The 26,105-nt window shown below is 40.6% G+C and overlaps 1 protein-coding gene across 1 annotated transcript in view; it reads left to right on the top strand.

Moving 5' to 3' along the window:
• Positions 1-8,735: 8,735 nt before the first annotated feature.
• PTPN12 (protein tyrosine phosphatase non-receptor type 12) overlaps positions 8,736-26,105 on the top strand; it is a 70,525-nt gene continuing 53,155 nt past the window's right edge. Inside the window, exon 1 of the mRNA XM_033058227.2 lies at positions 8,736-9,029. Within this exon, the coding sequence (XP_032914118.1) occupies positions 8,931-9,029 (99 nt within the window). The 5' untranslated portion in view covers positions 8,736-8,930. The remainder of the gene's footprint in view (positions 9,030-26,105) is intronic.

Raw genomic sequence — 26,105 nt, 5'->3', positions numbered from 1 at the left:
TTCCCGTGTCACATAGTCTATGGCAATGCCAAAGCCTTGATTAGCTCTTAATGGAATGTGCTATGAATGGTTTGAGTTGGAAGGGAACTTAAAGATCATCCTGTTCCAATCCCCCTGACATGGGTAGGGACACTTTTCAGTAAACAAGGTTGCTTGGACCTCCATCCATCTCAGCCTGCACCAGGGATGGGACAGCCACAATTTCTCTGGGCAACCTGGTCCAGTGTCTCACCATCCTCACAGCAAAGAACTTCCTTCTTATATCTAATCTAAACATACTGTCTTCCAGTTTGAATGCATTCCCCCATATCCTGTCACTATCTGGACTTGTAAAAAGTCTTTCTTAATCTTTCTTGTAGGCTCCCTTCAGGTACTGAAAGACCACAGTTAGATCACCCCAAAGCCTTCTCTTCTGCAGGTTGAATAAACCCAGTTCTCTCAGCCTTTTCTTGTATGAGAGGTCCTCCATCCCTCTAACCATCTTGGTGGCCCTCTTCTGGACTTGCTGCAACAGGTCCATGTCTTTCTTGTGCTGAGGATCCCAGAGCTGGATGCAGTACTCAGGTGGCAATAATGACAGCCACCCATTAGAGAACCTTTGGCCGTTCCTTGCTGCTGCTCTCAGGCAGCCAAGCCTTGCTCTGGGAGATAACATACTGCTCTTGCTTACCAGCAGTGAAACTCTAACCAAAAAGCTTCCTCCTGTGTTTCCTTATTTTCCTTCAGAATGACATTTACTCATTGTGTCTTTTAGCCTTCATCCTCAGCAAGCAGATACAGAGGTTAGGGAGGTTTTTCAAAAATCTGGAACTTGGCACGTACCTAATCTTACCCATCCAAGAAAGATTGATACATCTTAAAGAATTAGTTTGACTCTCCAGCTATAAAGAAGACCCTGTTAGAAATGATGAGCAGCTTATGGCATAAAAGTAGAGCAAAAGCATAGCTTTTCTAATATGGTAAAACAAAGATGATTGTGATGAAGAGATACTTTGTGCTGGAAAGAATATCCTAGAAAAACTGAGGTTGAAAACAGGAAAAACTTCCCAGAGTTACAGCACTGAGGTTTTGGAATAGTCTTCTAGTGTGGCCAGTGGAATCAAATAATGTGATTTATTTGGAGATGAAGCTTGGCAGTGTTATTAATTGGATTATATTCAGGTTTACATGTGATGGTAGGAGCTTGGACTTGGTGACTTTTGCTGTTCTTTTCCAGTTCTTATCCTATATTCACCTATTCCTAGAGTTGGAGAGAAATTTGGCCTGATTTCAAGAGTCAGAGAATTCATAAGGAATTTCAGACTGCTGAGGAACTTCCAGGTGAACTTCACATGATGGTCTTGAGGACAGCAATAGCATTAGATAACACTTACAGAAACACCCCCAGCTTCTCCTCCTTGCTCTGTGTGGGCTGATTGAGAACCACTTATTATTCTCAGAAGGAGATGGTTCATCAGTTCTAGATTTCACAATCTGTATTTTTTTATTCTTATGATTACATTGTCTTTTAGCTTAACTAGAACTTGAATATTTTTATCTGTTAATATACTTATAGATCAGTTGTATCCCTTTTCAGTCTTCATCTCCAAGTCATTATTCTCTGGAAAGAGACTTTGCATTGCCCTTTTCATACTAATAGGCCCTCTGGAAGTTACTGCAATCTCATTACATGCTTGATAAAGCAACACTAAGACTCATTTTATTTGAATTTTTCTATCAAGTTGTGAAAAATTCAAGTTGAAAAATGAGTTTACGGAGAGAACTGGCTTTCCTACCTCTATTCAAACTGTTTATTTTTAGCTAAATATTAGTGAATATGGAAGCAGTCCAGTTTACATCCTGGTTTGATTTCCTGTTTACATGAGCCAGTCTGGTGTCACCATCGTATTTCTGGACCACTCTGGAAGCTTGTGTGCAGCCTTCCTTCCACCTCCAAGGAGAGCTGCCCTACACAATGGAACTATTGTTGTGCTCTCTGATAATGAAATATGAATATTGCTTGGCTTATGTCACTTTGCTGTAGTGCACAGCAAAGTGTATATAACAGCAAACCTTTCACTGAAATGTGGGGAGAAAACTCACATTAGATAATAAAGTTGGAACTGTACCCATATTTGTTTGAAGTTAATATATAAACAGATCTGATCATATATAGGGTGGATCCCTATAGTATCATTTTTGTGGGCTTTAGGGGGAGGGGTGTCTCTAGTTTTAATTTTTTTTCCCTTCCCATCTGGTTTTGTTTCCCAAACTATAAAGTTTACTATTTCCCCTAAGAGACTATTAGAAATATTTTTTTAAAATCTACAAAATATTTGAGAATCTGAACTGACCATTATGACTACTAATGCTCCTAACAGCAGGCATTTCACAGGAGGGACTCTTAGGGAGCTCAGTTTCACCACTCCATCTAATGCTTTAGCAATCTCTGTCCTTATTATTTTAATAGGCTTTTCAGAATGAAATGGAATAGCGTGTGCATCCAGAGAATGCTCATGCCATGTGAAATAGCACTGTTTAATAATTTTAGCTCAGATTCTGTCTAGCAATTTTTTTTGGTTTATTTTCAGTAAATGATGCATTTTAGAAAAGTAGGAATACTTTAATGTGTACTGATGAATGTAAAACTAGAACCAGATAAGTCTGAGGTTTGTTTAAGGATGATACAAATATAGCCGTGCTAATAGATAAGAACCCTGAAATAGAGCTGGTTAATTTTTTTGTTCTCGAGGCTGATTCACAATAACTGAACAAGATAAATTAAGCAAAGCTCATTCAGTTTTTAGTAACATTTTGGATTCATTGCAAAATTTCATACTAAGATGGTTTTTTTCCCAAGGGATCCTGCAAACTTCATGTTTATTGAATTACCCATTTAAAAATCACATTTTGAACGAGTGCCTCCCATTAGAACATCCAGATTCTTCCCTGGTGTCTTTTGAACACACCATTTTTTAAACAATGCCCTTTCTGACACTTGCAGGCAAAGGTTTGAGAGCACAGATACCTAGCATGGCTGTGCACAGGCTTACCTTCTGCTGCTGCTATTTCCATTTCAGATGCGCTGTGGCTGTGCCCGGGGAATACCCTGGAGGAAAGCTTTGTCACAGGGAGGCAAATGAGGTTCCCTGGAGCAGAGGCAAATGAGGTTCCCCGGAGCTGCAGCTGGCCCAGAGCAACCCACGCCCATCACCCTGGGTCAGAGGCACTGCCGAGGCACAACACAGAGTTCAGCTTTTAATAGTCAATTTTAATAAGGTCAAGAGATACAGATGGAGAATGGCTCCTGATTTTCCTGATCCAACAGCACAAAGCAGGTCTCCTGCTGCATTAATAGTGACATATATAAATAAAAGTCATCAGGCCTCTCAGGGATGGCTTTACAGTGAGGCTATGGAGCAGCAACTATCAAAAGGGGACACAGCAATTAATTTCAAACCCACATGCTATTTATTTTGATACTGTTAAAAACTTGCAGAAAATCTTGATTATATTCTGAAATGTTCTTTTTTTCCACACACAAAAATTGAAGAAGTACATCAGTCAATGATCTTAAAAAAAAAGAAAAAAAAAGAAGAAAAAAGCAGAAACATTTGAAAGTCCGGACAGTATTTCACAGCTATTTTATTTTTTTTAAAAGCTGGTCATGGTAGAAGATTATGCTGATGATCATAATGCACACTCTTATTTTTGTTTCAGTTGCATGCTAGCAGTACCTAAAAACCACTTTAAACCTCAATGCTGCTTCAGTAAGTGCTCCAGCAAGAACAAAGTTTCTTCTATGTACTGAAACTGTGTTTGTATGGGGTGGAGAGGTGTATGTTACACTTAGACAGGATTCCAAAATATGCACTGATCATGAAACTCAGTAATTCTGGTCTAAAATATTTATTACCTGTGTAAGAAATGTCACATTTAAGGGGTTTTAGCAATATCACACAATGAATCCCAGAAGGTGGCAAATAAATAAATAAAAACTAAGCAAGTCAGGTAAAATTAAATTGTAGTAGGAGTATTTTCAGTGGTAATTACAGGAGCCTGTCATTGCTGAACTGAGACTAATAGAGGCAAATGTCAAGAAATCCAGCAGTCACATGGCATTTAATGAATATGAATGGAACATATTATACAGACACTGATCAGGTCTTTATGACTCATTTAAAATGAGATTAGTTTCAGGTTTAAATCAGAAATTCAATTTATTTGTAGTATACAAAGGATACTATGTATCTTACTCAGATCTGTTGTCCAGAATGCCTTTTGTTTTACAAATTAGGATTTTGGGACTCCAAGGGGGTTGCTGTCTTTTAGTTTGTTACTTATAATCTAAGTGGTTAAATTGTAGCTGAAGATCATCCAGAAAATTTGATACATTATTTTTATCCTCTTCAAAACAAAAGTGACTAAATGCTGAAATGTTTTGAGAATAAGAGTATACAAAAAGTATGTGATCCTGATCTCCCTGAATGTTTCATTTAACTATTTTCAACCAGCATGAAACATTTTGACATTTGTGGAAAGACACATTGCATTTCAGTTTGTCAGATCAAAGACAAATGTTTCACTTGGACTTAGTTTTTATGTGTACCCTTGAGCTGTGCAACAGCTTCCTGGCATTTATACTCCATGCTCCAGTTCTTTCATGTGCTGAGTCCCTAACCCAAGTTGTGCTGACTTCAATGGTAAAGGCATTTCTGCATCTGTAAGTATAACAGTGCATTGTTTTTGTCGGAAAGCAGAAAAACATTGGCAAAATTGTTTCCTGTGGAAAATGTAACTTTTACAGAAACAGCATTTTCCATTGAAACACCACATTTTTAGAAAACTTCCAACTAACTGAACTGAAAGTATATTTCAGGAGTGTTATTATGAAATCTGTAAATGCTAACATCTACTTTTATCCTGAATAATTTTTATTACAAAAATTTTGCAGACACTCAGTATAGATAAAATTAGTTGAGCTTTCATGTGTAGGATATATTGATGATAATTTAATTATCATTTCAGTATTACATTAATAATTATACAACAGGATAAGGTGTTATTGTGCATTATGGTTCTTTTGCATTACTCCAAATAGTGAAAGTCTCTGAGTCTGCAGATTATTGCAAACGGAAGAAGAAACCGGTGACAAAGTGAGCAATCATTGTAACGTAGTCACACAAAATTACAGGGAATACACAAGGTCTTGTTTTGCTGGACAAAAGAGGAATTAAATCTGTTGGAGGTGATGCCCTTACTCAGAGCTGTAGGGTTCTTTCACCCTTCCCTCCCACCCCAGTTCTTTGATTTCTTACTGAAACACACTTCTGGGTAGATACTCGCTGGGTTTTGAGCACAGCTCCAAGCGCAGAGGCACTGAAGCCAAACAGCTTTGATGTGAGCCTGTGCTCCTTCTTAGCTTGAGGGAAACCTCTGAAGGTTGGTAAACTGGGATGTGTGGTAGTCCCACCCACTGACTGGGCAGCACCATGGTATGCAGGCCAGGAAGCACATTTACCAATTTACACCATGTTTACCTTGTGGGAAGATGAGAAGCCACCTTGGAACAGAAAAAACTGTCTGTCTTCCTTCCCTGCAGCAGCTGGAGAGGTGCACAGCAAGGCAAAACAAGATTATAGCAGAGAAGCTGTAGGTGATTTACTTGCTCTTCTTCAAGGATCATACTTGTATGGATTGTTAAGACAAAACTAGAATTTTCTTCTACAGATTTGGGTTGAAACTTCCTGTTCTATCTTTAGGGTGAGTAATTCATGCTGTGTGTCTGTTTTTCCACCCCTGTCCTACAGCTACACAAATTCGCAGTCATGCACACATGCTGCATTGGTCAGAGGTCTGGGGTTAACCCAGATAGTATGAGCCTCAAATCAAAAGTCTTGGTTACAATGCTATTTTTGCTGCTGAGGCTTTAGGTGTCTGTTCATAGCACAGACATGAGACAACCTCATGCAGCGTTTGCAGGGCTGTGGGAGATAAAACTGATGCTGTTTGGTTTGCAGCTCTCACAGGAACCAGTACAGATGCACAGGCAGACAATGCCAGGCACAGTTCTCCATGCTATTCCTAATGTCTTCATTTCATCTATACCTTTGTTTTGGCTAGTGACACATGCATAGTTTGGGGGCTTTTTATCTTCTGAGACTCTTCTTATCAGTTAAACCAAATAAAAGGCCATGGTTACACTTGCTGATTTACACCAGTTTATTACAGTTCAGTTGCAGATTGTGAATGAGGCCAGACTGACAACTGGGTCCTTTCCATGTCAAGCAATAATGGTATCTGATTCATCATGATCTTTCTTTTCCTTCTCTATAACTCAGTTGTGTGAATAAGTGAAGAAAACCACATAACATCCAAGACTTCATTAATTGGTTGTGTAGTCTCAAGTATCAGTTTTCTGAAGTTACCTGCCATCTGGCACTGGGAGCAGGTTTGCCAGGACAACTGCTGAGCAAACAGCAACCTTCCTAAGCAGATGGAAATCCAGCAAGGTGACATGGAAAAATTATCTGGTGATCTAAGCCCCAGATATCTTTGTGGTCTCTGGTCTCTCTCTCTAATTTCTGTTTTTTCCTTTAAAGCTGCCTTTTGGTTTGTAGAAAAGGAGGTTTGGAGAAGGAAGAGAGGAATTAAAACAAGAAAAGCAAGTATCCTTGTGGCTCTTCAGGGCCAACTGATTAGCTTAATATGGAGGCTGGTGCAAAGGACATGGAGAGGAGACTGACCTTTGACAGCAGACGTGTTTGTGTGGAGTGCTTAGGCTTCACTAAACATCAGCACAGAACTGATGCTCTTTCCCACCTCCTTCATGTGTCATGTCTCCTGTATATTAGCTGATGAACATCAACAGCTAAAAAATCCAACCCCTTAATAAGATGCTGGTCTGCAGCAGGTCATGTGAAAATGCTGAACCTGTCAATTTTCCAGCCTACCGCTCTGCCAGAGATGACTGGAGCAGATGCTGGAGATGTGTGTCCATGCAGCAGCAACTGCTGTTCAGGCTCCTATGCCATGTCTCAAAACTTGCCTCCACTAGGAAGATGCTGAGTTGGTGGTCACTGAATTGGGCTGAGGCTGGTAAAGTACCATTGTACTTACTCTGGTGTGGAAGTGGTACTCTTTGTCAGCCTTCTAAAACAGTAATATCTCACAACAACACAGGAAGACCAAGCTTTTTGTAGGTTTCTTTTGGTGACAAAGCCAGATTAATGGAATGATCAGAGAAGAAAACACAGCGTTTTGCTATGGACTTATATTGCAGCTGACAGAGTTCCCTGAGCAGGTCCCATGTCCTGTCTGACAGGGGTTGTGTTGGTGTGGCTGCAGGCACCACACGCTCCCGGGGCAGGAATGAGCAGGAGAGAATGGGGGGTTTGGCTGGAGTCACTTAGCCGGGTTATGCCTCTCAGTTTGGACCTTTATCATCGGCCTGTGTGACAAAGCTTTACTGCATCAACAGCATCACTCAAGGTTGTGGAGATCTCCACCAATAAAACTATATTTTAAAAGACTTCACTTGGAATATTTATAAAGCTATAAGGCTATACATACGCACATCTCTACAATTGCTTTGCTTTGCTTAAGCAGAAGTTACAAATGTCATTAGGACGCCAAACATGAAGTTTAACTTTTTCATATAACATTTAGAATGAAATAGAACATTGCCAAATCCTCCAACACCACGTAAGGCAGAGATTGTAAACTGTTTACAATAGGAAGGCGCGGGGTGCCTGAGCCCTCTCAGCCGAGGGGTGCGGGACCCTCTCCCCGCCCGGCACCGGCCCGGAGCCCGCAGACACCTGCCGGAGGCATTTCCATAATTCAGCTTCGCCTGTGGACATTTTTATTACGTAGAGCGATCTATCTATCTGTCTTGCTACACATACGTACATATACACATACATATATACATATATGTAAGAATACATATATTCTTCATAAAGAATATACACTTACACACACACATATATATATATAATTATTATACAAACACACACACGTATATATACTTAATATACATACATACAAATACGCGAGGAGCGCTCCCCGGCCAGGTGTCCGCGCCCGTTCCCGTTCCCTGCCCGGTCCCGCCCCGCCATCTTCCCGCTGCCCGCTCCACCGCCGCCGCGCCTCGGCACCGCCGCCGCAGGGACCCTCGGCACTTCCCACGGCTGCAGGCTTCCCACCCGGGGCGGGATCCTTCTGATCCGGGAGTTTCAGCGGGATGCTGCGTGAGCCCCCAGCCCCGGGACGCGGCGCTGTCGCGACTACATGTCCCGACATGCCGCTGCCTCCCGGCGCGGCGCCGCGGGCATCCACCGCCGCCCATTGTACTCCAGCCAGGGGAAACCGCGCTCCGCTCCGCTCAGCCTCCCCCCCGCGCGCCAAGTGGTCCCTTCCAGCGCTCCATGAGGCCCCCTTCGGGCGGTCCCATCCACGGGAAACGGGGGGGGGGCGCCGGCGGAGCGGGCGAGGCGCGGAGCACAGCGAGTGCTGCCTCGGAGCCCGGCCGGGCGGTGATTGGCGTGTACGGCCGCCAATAGGGCAAGGCGGCGGTCGGGAGAGCCAATGGGCGCAGGAGCGCTGCCGGGGTGGGGCGGGGCAGGGAGAGAGGGCGGGGCGGGGCGGGGCGGGCGCTGCGCGTGCGCGAGGTGGGAGGAGGCGGGGCCGTGTCGTGTCCGTGTCGGCTGCTCCAGGGAGGGTCGGGCGGAGGGAGGGAGGATGAAGCGGGCGGCCGGGCGGCCGTGAGCGGGGCGGGAGCGGAGCCAGAGCGGAGCCAGCAGGCCGCGGGCAGGCCCGGGCGAGGGAGAGGCGAGGCAGGGAAGGGCAGGAAGGCAGCCGGGTGACGGGTCGTGCGGCGGAGGGGGCTCCGGGCGGAGAGCGGGCGGGCGGCCGGGGCTCCCGCTCCGCAGAGCGGCCGGCGGGGCAGGATGAGCCAGGAGGAGATCTTGAGGAAATTCATTAAGCGAGTCCAGGCCATGAAGGACACGGACCACAATGGGGAGGACAACTTCGCCAGCGACTTCATGGTGAGGGGCGGCGGCGCGGGCGAGGCGGGGCGGGCGGGGCTCCTGCCACCCCCCGGGGCGGGGGGGTGACCCGCAGCCCCTTCCCCATCCCCCGCCAGAGAGGGGCTGCCGGGCCGGGCGGGGTCGCATCCCCGTGGGTGACCTGCTATTGTGTGCCCCGGGGCTCGGCCGGCTCCCTGTGCCCACCGCCACTTGGGAGCTCGGCGGGGGGAGGGAGCGTGTCCGCCTGGATTCAGCCTCCTTCCTGCCCCCCAGCCCCGGGAGGTTTGTCACCGCGGCCCCGGCCCTTCCCCGCTCCTGCGGACGTAGTGGTCATCGACTCTTGCAAAATTGACCGGGAGGCTCCTCGTCCGCTCGCCCCGCTGCTTCCCTGAGCACATAAAGGGGACAGAGGCGGCGCGGGGGGGCTGCGAGCGCTTCCTCGCCCTTGCAGCCCCTTTTCTGCAGGGTTGCCGTCTATGATGTCAGCCGGGGATAATCGGGCACTCGGGCACTCCTCCCCTCCTTCCCCTTTTATCTGCCCCTGTAGCTGCTTGCTTGAGATTCCTCTTCTTTCCGAGGGGATGTGTTAAATGTATTGATAGTCCTTGGAGGAATATTCATCTTCCCTTCGCTAACATCTCCCATCCCCCATCGCAGCCCTGCCTGTATCCCTCGTCCTTTCTTCCTTCCAGATCAGTTCACCGTCAGCCTTTGGTTAGCGTGTGCGCTCGGGGAAAAATTCTATTAGAGAATTAGTGCTTTTCCTGGTTCATTTTAGCTGCTTAATCGGGCTCTTACAATATCTTGGGAGTTTTATCTTTTGAACTGGTCGTCTGAGCTTGATCAATAATTTTGGTTGGGCAGATGTTGCTGGTACTTTCCAATATCATTTAAATAATATCAAAATGCAGTTTGACCCACAGAAGAGCTGAAGGAGAGCGGGTCAGTGCCCTCCGTATCTGTCTTTGTAGCTCGTTTTATTATGCGTCGCTCTTTGGGATTAAAAGCACATCGTTAGCCCTTCAAGCTGTCAGTCTGGGAACAAAAAAAAAAAAAAAAAGTCAATGTAAGTGTCGCATCGGAGATTGTCCGAAATGTGGGGAGGAGGCCGCGGATGTTGCGCAAGGAGGGGCGTTGGGAGCGCTGGCAGGTCCAGGCTGGAAGAGGAAGTGGACTTTGGGAAGTAACGAGTTCATCCAGGGTGGGGAGGGAGCCCGTGGGAAATCGGCCACGCTCTTTGGGCAGGATTTTGCAAATACTAAAAGTATGCTGCTGAAACATCTGAGCGTGTGGGAAAGGAAGAGAGAAACGTGTGACATGAAGAATGGCATTGGAGCGATAGGGCCCTTCTAAGTCTTCACATGAGAGCTTAAAGGTTACAGAATTTGATAGAAGATTTTTATTAAGTGATAGTTTTAGTAATATAATTGCTTTTTAACATGAATTGACATCTTGCCTTGCACTGATGAACCCGTCTTGTTCATGTAAATTTATATATACTTTACAGAAAGGCTGGCCTAGACTAGTGCAAAATGTGGGACATTTTTAATAATGTCTGTGTTAAGTACTTTGTTCTAGATCTCATAATCTCCCTCTACCATTTCATATCTGATAATTATCCTGATGTTTTAACTCTACTGAAGTCGAATGATAGACAATAGTATTTTTATCATCCTTTCTTTGAAGCAGTGGCACCTCTATGAAAAAATAGCTTTTGTTTCAATTTCTCTGTTTGACAGTGTGTTGTTTCTGTAGCTTTCAATGGTATAGGCAGTGAGTTTTCCCATTGCTTTCCTGTAGCAGCAAGAAAAGAGAATACGGGTAAAAAATGGGAAAATAATGGGCAAGGTATTTCAGGAGAAAGATGTTTTACCTGAAAGAGTGTTGAATATTTTGGGGAGAATTGTGATAAAATTTCTTTTATCCTCTTAATACTTTGTATTTCAAACTTTCATATTTGACTTTTGTATTGTAAATAATAGGAAAACCAGGAAATTAGGATCTTCAACTCGAATATTCACCTTTATGCAGTAAAGCAGACATAGATTAGCGTGAGGATAAGAATCATAATTGCTGATTTTTAATTTTTTTTTTTTTTACTATGAATGTATTGGGGTATTTGGGATTTTTGGGCTATGTGTTTTGGGGTGTATTTGGCTGTCTTAACAGAGCCATGCTTAGGTTCTCTTTGAAATGATTGAAAAGGAAGAAGGAAAGAGAGGTAAATGGGATATAAGTTTCAATATTCTGTTCAGTTAAAGAATTATTAGATATTTTTTGAGGAGTGAGAAGGGAGGAAGTTGTGTTTTCTCATTTAAGTGCAGGATGTTCTGTGACTCTTAAATAGTGGCAAGTTTGTGGAATAGGATTTGCTGTTACTCATCACTTCATTTCCAAGTCAAAATGGAATCTAAAATATGAATGAAATAGTGGGTGAATGCAAATGAAAACAATTCTTTACCTTTAGGTCTTTGTTACCTTTGAATGTGTTGTGTAATGGGTTTAAAGGGTTGTATATAGGCCTGAGTGAATGAACTAAAAGTACATGCTGGGTGCCAAGGAGTGCTGGAGGAGAGGGTAGTGAAGCTAGAGGTGTGCACAGGTAGGCTGATAAGCCTGGCTGATTGCTATTGAAAGTCCAGAGTGTAGATGACTAAGACTGCAATTTAATAATACCACTGACATACCTGGAAACAACTTCTGCTTGGAAGGTGGAAAGTTGATGATTACCCACTCCACCACTGCCTCCCCACCTCCTCCTGATAATAAGATAAATTCTGTAATCTGGGCACCAGTAGCAAGTTTGTTACTGGAAATCAAATGTATTTAATTAATTTGCAGTAGGAAGTAAGCAGGACTTAGGTGGATCACTTCAATACTCTGGGTGTGCACAGTTAGGATTAAATGAAGTGGATAGTTTGAAAACAGGACTGACATGTCTGTAAGCCTGACCAGTAATCATGTATATGTGGATATGGGGCAAGTGGGCTTTTTCCTAAAATCATCAGGTTAGGATTCTGCTACTGTGGTTGCAGTACATCCAAGGAGTATCCTTTTTCCTGGGTTTTTGCTGACATTGCTATTTGAGTAGAAGGAAATAAGTATTGATTACTTCCTCTTGGTGGTTCGTGCTGTATAAATACAACCAGTGTGGTCTAGGTTCTGACTTTTTTGTAATGATCATGTGTCTTACGTCAAACAAGGGTTGGAAGTCAAAGTTCCATATGGAGGAAAAGAAAACAACTATTCTAGAATTTAGAAAGACCTTGATAAATATTATTTACTGATTTCTTTTTAAATTTTAATTGACCCATAATTAATACATTTTTTGTTTTCTTTCATTATAGTCATGACAAAAACATTCTGACACTTCCATTTCTATTGTTTGATGTAGGTTGCCATTGTTATAGGAGAACTGAAATAAGAATAGTGTGAAGCTTTACCTTCAAAAATCAGATATTTCAATTGTTTTGTGGTACATGACAGTCTTGCTTCATCTTTTGAGTTATATATCTGGCTAATCTGGTGTCATGGAACACCATGTATGGCTGAGAATGCTTTTGGGTTTTTTTGTTATGGATACTGTGTAGGGGACCCTCAGCAGCTGTCTGGAGGTCATGGTGTCAAAATGATCTTGTCTTAGATCATCAGTGTAAATAATAATGATTTTTCTTTTTGCCAACTTTGTTGCACCTAGTCACAGATCTCTTTCTACCTTTCATTCAAGAGGTAGCATGTAACTAACTCAACTGAATATTGCATGTCTGTGTTCTGTTCAATCTGTCTATGCTGAAACTTTAGGTTTGGAAACAGTAAAGTACTCAAGGTACAGTTTTCTGGAGTACCAAAGGGAATTTGAACAGTTTGAAACAGGTAAAAAACTAATTTCTATGCTTTTTACCTCTAGTTGGTTTTGGTTTTGACGTTTTTCTATTTAAGCACTTCTAACTGATTGTTTTGTGAAAATGCTGTTTAAAAAAATGGGAGATGGAATGTGCTTAACTTGTAAGGATAAAATGTAGCTCATCATAGGGAGTGCTACACCAGATGTTATAAAACTTGCTTTGTGCATTTTTGAGGCTTTTGTCCTTTTGTTTTTTGGTGATTTATTTTTCCGGAAAAGGCAAAATTTCTAAAGTGCCTAAAGGCTGCTTAAAATGAATGAACAGTCTACACTATACTAAATCATTGATTAAAACTACTGAGATGCATAGTGCAAGCCCACATACTGATGCCAGTCATGACATAGATTTGGTTCTGGTTCTGAAACAGCATGAGGGATACCAGAAATACCTATTCAACTGTAGCACTTCAGAAATGCCTCTCTTAAAAGCTTGTCTGTGTATTAATGTGCATTTGCATAAGCCTTTCTGATTCAAATACTATTAGAGCACCTCTTGAGTATCTGTGAAGATACCTTTCAAATTTATAAGGCAGGCATACAGTCTGGAAACTTATAAAAGATTTATCTTTTTTACTATCTCTGTTTTTTTTTTTTTTTTTAAATCCCCTCGTAAAGACATTTTTGGTACTGATGTTTTCTAGTGTCTATTTAATGAGTTTTGTGCTTGTAATATATTGCTAGAAACACTAATTCTTTGTCATATGTGTTATAAAATGCATGTTGGCTTTTCAAGAGATGTTATTTGTATCTGTAAAATTTAGACTGGGTGTGGAGAGTTAGGAAAAATGCTTTGGTAGAATCAACTGCATGGTAAACTGTTTCTTGAAACTTCAAGATTTAATAGATGTAAGCAGAGGTTTGCATGGAATTCCTGTAAATTAGGTTCTTTTGAAAAAGCATCAACTGTTTGGAGCACTTATTTTCCCTAAAGTGTGACAGAAGGAGGAATTGCCTTGGAGAAAATGACCTGTAAGTGTGTTGTACAGCTGATCAGTTATAAGAAACTCTGCTCTTAGCAACGAGTTAATAGGTCATAGGCAACTGTCACTTGAGATATACCTTGTGCATTTTTAGCATTTCAGGGTTAAATAATGGATCTGGTAGTAATCACCTTTCATATTATGCTTAAATTTGCGTGTAAATGTATTTTTAAAGTTTTGTTTCCATTAATTTTATTTCAGCTAGAGGCTGTTAATTTGTATTGGGGGGGGGCACACCCCAGCAGGTTACTTCATTGCATGTGGTTACAGTCACTGAGACCATTCATGAAGCTTCTTTTACATGGACCCAATCTGGTTGGAGCAATGTGACTGAATAGTCATTTCAGTAAACCCAAACTTCAGAGGCTTCTGAAATTTTGTGAAATAGTGTTCATTCAATGTTATATGAAAATACAATTTTACATGAGCAATCATTCAGTTTAAATATTCAACTTCTTTGTCCCCTTTTGAGGAAATGAGTGCTGTCTCTTGCTTCCCAGATGCCATTCTGAATTTTCTTAGAGGCAGTTGAATACAGCCACAAAGCTGCTGTAGTGACCCTGAGGTATGAGAACTTGCAAACTCTGCCTGAAATTGCTGTTCTTTCAGTACATGAAACTAAACCAAGTCAGTTAGGCAATGCTCTGGGTTGTGTCAAATAGCTTGTGTGGTAATAAGTTCTATTTGCTCATTTTGCAAAGACAGCAGTGTGTAAGTCTACTGTTCTCATGGAATAAAGGGTTGTGTATGGATTTTGCAGAACATTAGAGAATTGTTCAGGAGGAGCAAATTGTAATGTTGGCCTTGCATCTCATGGCATACCACATGCACTCCAAATAATTTAAATTGCATGTCAAATAGATATTTTGTTTTTATTTTTACCTCAATTCTACAGCACCTTTTGCTGTATTTAGTTAGATATGTATATAAATAGATATCAGTAGATACCTATATATGAATATGTCTCATGTGATTATAATTCATCAACCTTAGACCCTAATCTGTAGTTCTGTAGCTCCATGTACATGCTTATGTATTTGTGTATGCATGGTTGTATGTCTGTGTACTACTCTGCATAGGTGTCACTGATCTATAGTATGAATTTCTTGGTTTGGATTGCATGTAATTTATTTTAAAAATTGCAGTAAATTCACGTTGTTTTTCCTTGATGCTGTTATAGCTAAATCTAAGTTACCAACTCTGTGAGCAGGGGAAGGTTAAGCAGATATTCAGATTATCTAATGTGTATAAATTTGTTGATCATGAGTGCAACGGAAGTCTGAGGCTTCTGTATTAATCTGTTCAAGCCATTTGTTTGTAATAAACAGAAATTATGTTTTATCTTCTTTGCTGTTACTATTTAAGATTTGTGGATTTTCCATTGAGTACTGCTACAGTTTAACTATAGTATGCTTGGTACAAAGGACTTTTTGGTGTAGGGAAGATAGTAATGCATTTCTCAGTGCTGGGAAAACTTGAAACTGTATAAGTACCTTGAGTATGCATTTCTAGAACTGAAATCAGATGGCAGATGATGGGTTTTTTTCTTGGTCTTATAAAACAGCCTTCAGTTAGGGAGAGCCATCAGTGTTAAAAGGAGTAAAGCACAAGTGAATTAGGAGCTGAGTAAAGCACAAGTGAATTAGGTGGAGCAGGAGCTCTTTGTGCCATTAGGAAGTGCAGTGTTTGCATCCTGATGTTTTCCTCAAGCTGTTGTACTCCACAATTGCTATGGTTATGCCAGCACAGGCTTGGATAACTCAGCTGTGTGCATTTGCCCTGAATGAAGCATTTCTATTTCTTTTAACTAGCACGTGAATGTTGCCGCGAGATGAAGCTCTTTGTTTTCCTGCTTCATCTGACAAAAAAACTTGCCAATATAAACTTAATTTGTGAATTATTTGCTCAAATTTGAGCAATCAGAATATGTTTATGAAAGGAGAGCACTCTGATAGGGCTGTGGAGTTTTTCCAGAACCTGGAGCCCAAAGAGTGGCTGTATTGTTGGAGCTGTGTCTGGAGTTCCTCTGCATCTTCAAGAAATCAGATTGTGTTCAGCCCCAATATTGATGGGACAACATGAATGCAAAGCCAGTAGCTCTGCTAGGGAAGCTGGGAGTGCAGCAAGGTAAGGAGAGAGTTGAGAGAACAGAAAAGCACAGTCAGGTCTGTCAGGCTTAAGGACTGTCCTGGGTTGGAAACTGTTGTTTTAAAGTATCTCTAAATACTGGTGTCAGGATGTTTCAGTCACTGAGGTTAGCATAGGAAAGTTACTGCTTGTGTCCCCAAGGGCCTTGTTCTAGCTACCCTTTTGTCATCAGCTTTATAATGAAGAAATTCTTACGCAGCTAAAAAGATCAAGTAGAGAAAAATGTTTCCCAAAAGGTACTAGATAAATAGAGGTATAAATGGGTGACCTAGTTTAGTTGACCTAGTTTTTGCTCCTATCTGTCCTTTTACAAGCCAATACTTTTAATTTCTTTAAAAGGCAGTTTTATTAGTGTTAATTTATGGAGAGACTTAAAGACAATATTGTCCTAATGGAAGTGTCTTGTGAAAGTAAAATCTGGAAGAATTGAATTATCAGCTCTAAAAAGTAGCAAGGCAGTTCCTTCAATGGGGGGAAAATACCTGGCTATTACGAGATGACTGAAGCTATGAATGATACTGCCTCATGGACTACACATGTCATTAGGAACAAAAGCAAATAAAGAAACGTGTTTCAGTCATTCATTCAGATTTCTGGAAGGAAGCATCAATAGTTTTGAAGGAAATCCTACCATAATGCTTCTGACAGTTAATTTTCTATATTAATTTTACTTCTGAGCTCCCTTAGTTCTGCAGAAAGAATAGAATTACCTAGTGTTAGGAATGTGCCAAGGGCAGCTACATGAGTAGACTGAAAGTTTTAAGTGCTGTATGGATTGGTTGGATTGTTCTATTTTTGATTTTCTGTGATTTGGAGAAATCTTAACACAATTGTTAAGGGTGTCTGCATAACTTGTGCTCCTTGCTCCTTCCTTTTTGACAGAAGAGCTTTGCGCTTCAAGTTTTACATGTTGGAGAGCAGGCCTTGATTCCTAAACATTATTGAAATTTATTAGTTTTAATTGCCTCATCTTTGCTGTGATTTTTGGTGTCTAAAGTCATGGTTTGGAAAACATCAGTCTCTAAGGGGAAATTAGCATAGTTAAAACCATATTGCTTTAAAGAATGTGTGTACTACTTTAATATCTTTCTTTTACTTATGAAACTGAACTTGTCATTTTCAAGCAAACTTTTTTACATCAACTTCCTTTTTATGTAATCTTGTAATGTGTAGCTGGGTTTGCTTTTCTAAGGTCAGGGTACAGTGGTGTCCCCTTGAACTTTGCATCATGCTGCATTTGTCCTGCTGTCTTGTCATTCTTGCTATCTCATGTGGATGACATCTGCTTTCTCTTTTTCTTCTGAAAACACACAGATGTTTTGTACACTTTGTGATCACAGGAGGAACAGCTTCTATGTGGATCAGTGGGAGAGTGTGGTTTTTGGGGATCTGAAGAGGTAAATGACAATCTTTCAGATGTGCAGAGGGGCTGCAGTGGGAACAAGGGGCCAAGGCTTGCTCATCTGGGCAGATAATGCAATCAAAGAGAGGCTGAAAGGAGTGTGGTACATGAGTGATGTCTTATGTTCCTGCTTGTGTTGTTGGGCAGTCAGCACCTCTGCTATTGTTGCTATCCTTACTATCATTATTTGCTTTAGGGTCAATATCATGGATGAGAAATTAATTTCTTGTGCTGAGCTAGACTAATTCTAGGTTCTGGTTCATGCACATTTTTCCTGGACTTGCTGGCATGATTTCCAGCTCCTTGTCACAATTGGGAGTCTCAGGGACCTGTTCCAGAATTTTCATGTTGTTTTCCATTGTTGATTAAGTTTTAAAATACATTTTGTCTTCCATTATGATAGTATGGCATTATTTTTATTCTCCTGGTAGTTCTTGGAGGACACAGCTATCTTTGAACAGCTCAGTTCCAAACTGAAAGGATGTTTCATGGATTTCCTGCCCAAATGTTCAGTGGACTTGTCAGTGTAGATTATGCATCCTGTTTAAATGACTGATTGCTGTGGGAACTGCACTACTCTTGAGAAGCCTGAATAGTGTTCTAATCTGCCCTAAATGTTTCACTTCTTGTTTGATTGTTTGACTCTGTAATGCATGAACCTGTGATGGAACAGTCTTTTTCCTCAAGTGTGTGGGTAGCATGTATGGTACTGGGGTATAGCCTCCTATTTAGACAAATATTCCCATTGGATTTTGTCCAGTTGTTTCACTGCACAAAACAGAGGTCAATTAATATAAAAAGCAGAACAGACAGAAGAACAAGTGATAGGAATAGTGCACTGCTCTTGGACTGAGGATAGGCTGTGTTGGAAGTTGATGCCTGGCTGCTCTGTGAGTGAGAAAAATTAATCATGGAGATGTCTCAGTGGTCAATGTATCATGTCCTGCATATTTGCAGTGCACAGCTTGCTTTTTACTGTTTCTACACATGTAGAAAATAAGTCTTAACTTTTCCTTCTATTTGAATCTTTACCTCCATGCATGGGAAACAGGATTGCAACTGGAACGCTTTGTGTTATTACTTACTCCCTTATGTATATTCTGATAATTTTAGCAAATAGGTAATTGTTAATTGAAATGAGTGCAGTTGTCCAGTAGGAATACTCAGGGGAAACATTTAGCTCAAAATAAAGCTGGAAAATGAAACAGTGTTCTGGAGGGAAGGGCATATGTAGGTTAGTTGAACTGCTTCAAGAAACTGAGAATTCCTGCAGAGTAGAATTAATTATAAATTGCCTATAGGGCAGCACCCCTATTGCACAAACTGCTAAAGGAAGGAAATAATCTCTTAGATACTGTGAATGTCCCCAGATAGCTCTAAGTATTCAACAGTTACTTCTAAGATTTTGATTTTAATAATTTAGTTGGTTACACAAAGCTGTGTGGATTTTTATTATGACCAAATCAGAGTGTAAATTAATTTTAACTCATTTTCTTTGAGGTTACATAAACAGAACTGTGATGTTAATAACTATATGTAAATGTTAATGGAGAAAAATGTCTGATTTTAGCCAGGTGGAAAGGAGTTGGAAAGTCCTACAGACAGACACACTGGAACTGAGTAAAGAAATATGGGGTTTTCTAGATGCTTCATTTTTCTATTGTTTCTACTTCATGAAGACTAGGCCCAGAAGGGAGAAATGTTTCCTTTAATAGCTCTTTGCTAGAAAATTGCACTAAGTGCTACACAGGCACTTAAAGCTTTGGACATGAGTCTACTTTTCAAACTGAATGCTCTGAAATAAGTTGTTATTAAGCTGCAGGTTAAGCCCTATCACAACCTTTTATATTTTCCTTATAAATAGAAGGACTTTTCCAGAGGCTATTCCACAGAACTGCTGTGGAAATTGCCCTGGCATTCTGTAGTAACTTTACTACAGTTGCTTTTTTGTCTGGTGCCATCTATTTTCTTAATATTTTGACTAAGATGATGAAATGCGAGCTTTCATTTCTTTTCCCTTTTGTGGTAAAAATGCAGCTTGCAAATTGTCTGAGATGTCAACTTCCTATTTTTGTTGTTCTGAAAAGAGCAGGTGAAACTGTGTCAGAGAAGCCTAGTTGTATTTTTTTGCAAATTACAGAAATCTATAACCTGTTGATAAATTATTTAAAGTGAGAGACCAAAAACACTGAAAAAATGTGTGTATCCCAAAGTCAGCAAGCTGTTGCCACAAATCAGTGAGATTTCCTAAAGGGAAAGAATATTTTTTTCTAAAATGCTAGCTAATTCCATAACTATTTCTGATATGGAGTAACCTTGCCTTTGGTACCTTACACATGGTTAAACATGGTAGTACTTTTGGTGCAAAGCTATAGCAACATCTTTTTGGCACAGCAGTTTAAAAAGCATTAGCACTGTTTAAATTGGTGATCATGTGAAAATGAAGCTAGCATCCTGTTTCTCCAGCCTTACAGCATACATAATGGGCTTCCCTTCCTGTATTCATAGAAAAAATATCCTCTGTCTGGTACAGTAAGATTATATGATCATCCAGTGAAAGTATGTGGATATAAAAATCTCAATGATGATGTCTTTAGTTCTTATGGAGAAGGGTAACTTCCAGATGTACTGAGTGTATATGAGGTCAAGGTATGTTTAGAAGTGAGAAAAGCAGCAATGAAGTAACAAGAGAATTCAGTGAAGGGATATGAATAGGTAAAGAATTTATTTATTTCTGGAGGCAGTACTTTTCAAACTAAAAATGACCATGATTTTTTGCTAGGTAGGGGATCATGGAGAGCATGTCAGGGAGTCACTGGAATTCGCTTTTGTAAATAAATGCAAAAATTATTTTCTTCTATTCTTTGAGTGTCATGTGGTTTATTTTTTATTGGGCTGTTGTATTGCTTAAGACTGTAACACCTCCAGAACTTGATGCTGATTCAGGAGTTTCCCAAATTGTGTACTGATGGTGTAGAAGGAATAGATTGCATGGAACAAATGAATGAGATAAATGATAACAAAGCAGACAATATTTTCTTATCTTGGAGTTTTTTTCCCCGCCTCCTTCCCCTGCTGACAGATTCTTCTTAGTGTGGTGCTGGAATCTGATGTTTATTGGTGGCAGCTGAGAGGGTTGAATGTTGTTCTTATGGGAACGTGACTGTATTGGTTTTGCGTGGCCTGATTTTGGTACTGGGTGGGGGCTACAGGAGTGGCTTTTTTGAGAAGCCATCACAAGCTTCCCCCACATCCAAGAGAGCCAGTGCCAGTGGCTCCAAGAGCGACCCATTTCTGGCCAAGGCCAAGCCCATCAGTGATGGTGGCAGCTCCTCTGGGATAACATATTAAAGAAAACCCGATAAAGTTACTGTGCCAAAGAAGAGCAGAGTGAGAATATCTGAGAGAACAGCCCTGCAGACACTGAGGTCAGTGCAGAAGGAGGGACAGGAGGTGCTCCAGGTGCCAGAGCAGATTCCTCTGGTGTAGCCCCTGGGGCAGCCCCTGGGGCAGCCCATGGTGAGGCAGCTGTGCCCCTGCAGCCAGGGAGGTCCATGAGGGAGCAGAGATCCCTGGAGCAGGTGGATGCTTGAAAGAGGACTGTTACCCTGTGGGAAGCCCACCCTGGAGCAGACTCCTGACAGGGAGAAGCCCATGCTGGACCAAATTTCCTAGTAGGACTTGGGACCCTGTGGTGGTCACGTTGGAGCAATCTGTTCCTGAAGGACTGCACCACATGGAAAAGTGACTACACTGGAACAGTTCATGAACTGTGGCTTATGGGAAGGGCTCATGCTGGAAAAGTTCCTGGAGAACTGTCTCCTATGGGAGGGACCCATGCTGGAGCAGAAGGACTCTCCCTGAGCAGTGGCAGAAGAAAAACATGCGATGAACTGACTGTCACTCCCATTCCCCATCGCCCTGCTCTGCTTGGGAGGAGGATGTAGAGCCTGGGAAGTAAGGAGGGTTGGAGGAAGGATGTTTTGGTTTGTTTAGTTTGTTTTTAATATTCATTTTACTTCTTATTATTTGTTGGTAATAAATTCAGTTAATATCATAAAGTCGAATCTGTTTTGCCTGTGTTGGCTGCCAGTGAGTGTTCTCTCTCTGTCCTTAACTCATGCACCTTTCATTATATTTTTTCTCTCCACTGTCCAGTTGCAGAGGAGAGGGGTAGAGTGGCTTTGGTGGGCACAGCAGCTTACTAACTTTGTATGCCTGAGCTGCAGATCTGTTTGGATGGAGATCCTGATCTTCTCTCCTTCCTTTGGTTGATGGCTTAGTGGGTATATGATAGTCATATTGTATGAAAAGTTAAGGGCATAAAATATTCTAATTTACCAGCTGGGCTTGAGAAACCCTTAAAATTCACAACACATCTTGCATAAGCAAAGTTATCCAACTTACTTCTGGAGGTTATCTTGAAGGCCATGGAGGAAGGGTTTTTGTGGAAGAAAAGACAGAAATGCTTACTCATGTGAGCTTCCTCTTGTATTCATACTCTTGTCTTTGACTTGTCTTCAGCTTATTGGATCTAGCTTCTGGACATTTTATAAACAAGATATCCTTCAGGAATTCTGTATTTATGTCAGCTAGCTGTTGAATCATCCTATGAAGTGTGTAGTTTTCCACTGGGCATAGTACTTCTGTCAGATCTTATGCAAATTGCAACATGTATTTTTGAGCCATATCAATTCTGATCTGTCTTGAATGTTTTTATTCTGCTCCCCTCTTTATGTTGTGATTGTATTTTACTAGGTTGTTTTTTTTCAATTTTGTTTGTGCTGCCTTATCCCTGGGCTGCTAAAATGATTTCCTTATTTTTCTGAAACCTTTAGTTTTGAATGACAGAAGCCATTACATGATGAGTGGGAAGCCATATGAATGAGTTTCATACAGTTCTTCAATTTTGCCATACTTCTAGACTAGAAGCTCTTCAGAACAAACATTAGCTTCATACAGGTTATGATGGATTTGATGAACTGAAGGTAGATGATTATCTGTAGTATAGTTGTAGCCTTTTAAGCTGTGTGAGTATTGCATGATTGTTTGTTGGATTATAAGAAAGTATATACATGGGTTTTTTGTCTTTTTTTCTTAATTAAGTAGTGAAAATAGAACTGGTTGGTCTATTTGGGTCTTCAGAACAGAGTAACTTAGCCACACATTTTATTGACCTTACTATCCTCTTAAAAAGAGAAAATTACATTTATAAATGTTACCTAGCTCTGATAGTCACTGTTTTTTTAATGACTATGGTCAATATGATTTAACCAGACTGGTTTAGATGGTCTCTGTAAGAATTTTTATGCAGTGTCCCTTATGAATTTTCCTGTTGTGGTCTGTTCATTTCAGCAGGAATAATATTTCCAGGTTTGTATTGGACCAGGTAATATTGCTTATGGATCCCTTTCCTCGAAAGACCACGGTAGTGTTGAGCTATTGTCTAATCTTGGTTATTACAGAGATTCATGGAGATCAAAGCCTAATTTGAGTATTCAGAAATAAATATTGAGTCCTGACAGCTACAAGGAATGCAGTCAGTATTCAGAGGGAATAGCAGTGAGGCTTGCACTGAAGCCAGGATGCAATCTTCTAGTAAGTGGTGTACTTGAGCGTGTTCACATCCTGTGCTATTCACCATAATGCATCTATAAGAAGCACTTGCATCCTGATAAGACATTGTGATACTTCACTGCTCCTGTGAATTAATTTGCTTTGGCTGTAGAGTATGTGTTTCTGTATTTTGCATTTTAAAGCCAGGACTTAGCAATCCTCCTCTATGTCTCATCCTATTACTTGTCATGCAGTTACTGTCTCTTTAGAACAAATGTGTATTCCTGTCTGGGCTTATTAGCATTAATAGCTGTTCTGGTTGCCCAGTGGAATACTGATGCACAATGCTTGTAACTGGGAATGAGAAGAAGGTAACCTTTAAGGGAAATCACAATGGAAGGATTAAAGAGAGCATTGCTGTAGAAAAAGGCTACTGTCCTTTAAAGTCAAACTGCAGTAGCAGATACAGTAGTTGAGATTGAATTTAACTAATGTATTGGAAATTAATTCAAGTCTTTTAAAGGTATGGATTTGGTTTGGAATGCTGCCACTTCCATTAAGGGAAAATAAGATTAAGAAACTTTGAGTCCTATTTAACTGTGCTTAAATAATTCTTCTAGTAGTAAGTAGGTAGTTCTGATATTTGTAAAGGGTCATTGTTTCTCCCCAGTCCAAATTTCATGCAATATTTATAGCCTATTTTCTAGCTAGAAACACTGCAATATGCAGTCCTCAACATCAGTAGGAATTTAGAAGTTTGGGTTTTTTCTGACTAAAGGTACATCTGTTTGTCTCTGAAGACCAAGTCACATACTTTTCATGGCTGTAAGCAGCCATGCTACTTGTTCTTTTTAAGCTGATTAGTGCTGTGTAACCTCATTTTCCCCAGTTGCTCTATTTCTTCTGTATAAAAAAAACCTCACACTTTGGTTTAGTATTTGTTATCTTTGTGAAATTTTAAATTTGATTCTTCCTTATCTAACTTTTCCCAAGAGTGGCTTTGATAGATCGGAGGAAATAACTTTGGTAACGCAACTTTCCCAGTTTCCTGTATTTTATCTACTTATTTTGTTGTTCTAAAGAGCTGTGACTAGCAGTTTCACAAATTTGGAGATTGAAAATTGGAGAAATGGCACCTAATTGCACTTTTAAGTAATTGAAATATATGTTCTATACTCAGTAAAATGCTATAATGTGTATGTTTCTTGAGAGAGGTAAAACAACATTTTGATGGAGAAGGAAGCAGAGAAGAGTGAAGGTTAGGGGGGAGCTGTTCAAAATGAGGAGTTTGTGAAGGCTGCATTGTATTTTAGTGACCTAAAGCAGGAAGGGTGTTCATGGCTTATTTGTGTGCAGGTTGGTAGTGTGCTGCTCTCTCTCTGTGTCATTTATGTGCTGAGTTGAAAAAATAAAAATGTGGAGGAAGTTCTGCTTGTGCTGGGAGCTGTCATCAGTATTTTACATTGGACCAAGGTCTGACTGGTCTCTGCAGGCAGTGGGACTTTGTGGTGCCTCTGCTCCAGAGTGTCCACTGACATCGTCACCAGGTTATATTGTTAATTCTGTGGCTTTACTGAAATAGGTTCTGGTTCTCCAGAATTAGAATGTGAATTTGACCACAGCTCAGAATTTTTAAATGTAGATATAAGCAGAGAACAGAGGAATGCTTCACTGAGTGATGAGCAGCTTTTCTGTTCCTAGATGGGCAAATGGAGGCTGCAGCCTGTGTCCCTAGCAAGTTCCTGTACAGACAGCATTTGCTCTGAGATGAGGAGGGAATGACAATGAAGGAGATTAGTGGTTTAGGAAATAAGAATAAACGACAGAATTTGAGGAAAAAGCTAAGAGGTGAAATATTGTTAAAACTTGATGCAACAGTGAAAAACTCAATATATAATTAGCTGTTGTCATTGATGTTAACTGTTGCCTCTGGTACAGGCAAAACAAACCAGCTGACCATTGTCTGTAGGGTGGGAATGAAACTCTGTCCTCCTGTCAGTTCGTTGTGCCAGAAGCTGAACAGACCTGCATTAATGAAGCATGGTTCATACCAAACTTAGAGAATCCCGAAGTTATAAAGAAAGAAACCCCTCTATCCTTATCTTATAATCATGTAGATCGTCAAAACCTGTCTTTCTTGTATTCCATTTGTTAACTTCTGCAATATATGGTGGAAGGAAGCAGATAAATAGTGGTTTTTACATTTTTGGTTTTAGCTTGAAGGAAACTTCTTTAAAATCTGAAGTATGCCTTAGAATTGCATCCAAGATGGTAACATGCCATTTTCTACACAGTAGAAGAGCCTAGAATCTACTTTAGCTGCTTTTTCCTTTTTTAAAGGATTTCTTAAAATATGAAACTTGTAATTTCCATTTAATCTCACTGAGCCTTTAACATTTGTAATTTACAGGGTTTGGGTGGTATCTAAACATTTAGGTACATAATAAATAATAATGAAATCAGAATCAGTAAAGCATTAAAGAAGTATTGCTTTGTAAAGGCTACTTGTGTGCTGAGGTGATGGGTTTGTTACTTGAACACAGTAAATTAATTGATTGTTAATAGTTGTGCTGTTTGGTACAAAAGAATAATATGAATGTGATTGTCTTGTGGTGCCTGGAAAGGATCTCAAAATACTATAAACATTTTTAGAATTTTTTGGGGGGAGGTGTGGGGTGTGTGGGATATTTTTTTAGTGCTGTTAAAATTAGAATCTGCTACACATGGTACAATAGGCGTATTCATGATTGGGAAAGAAGATGAGTAGATGAATCTACACATCAATGTATGTGACCAACCAACAGTGTCAGCAAGGTGAATGAAGATGTGATCTAAATAAGGCTTACAGGAAATGCTGAAGAGTTGGAATTTGGCTAGAATGTTCCCCTGGTTGCCTTTTTTGCTGTTCTCAAGAAGTACTTGTTCATTAAAATTATCAAAACAATTATCTTGGAAAGAGATGGACCAGCAAGCACAGTGTTATTGTAGGGCATATATGCACATGGGAAATAAAACCTGGAGTTATTTCTGTATTGAGGGCAATTTTCTTGAGATTTCTTTGGAATTGCAGCATAAGAGCAAAAGGGTAAAACTGTCTTGGGCAA

The sequence above is a fragment of the Catharus ustulatus genome, chromosome 4, assembly GCF_009819885.2.
Source record: "Catharus ustulatus isolate bCatUst1 chromosome 4, bCatUst1.pri.v2, whole genome shotgun sequence".
NCBI lineage: Eukaryota > Metazoa > Chordata > Aves > Passeriformes > Turdidae > Catharus > Catharus ustulatus.
Note: the sequence above shows the minus strand (reverse complement) of the source record. Positions and strands in the feature narration are given on the sequence as shown.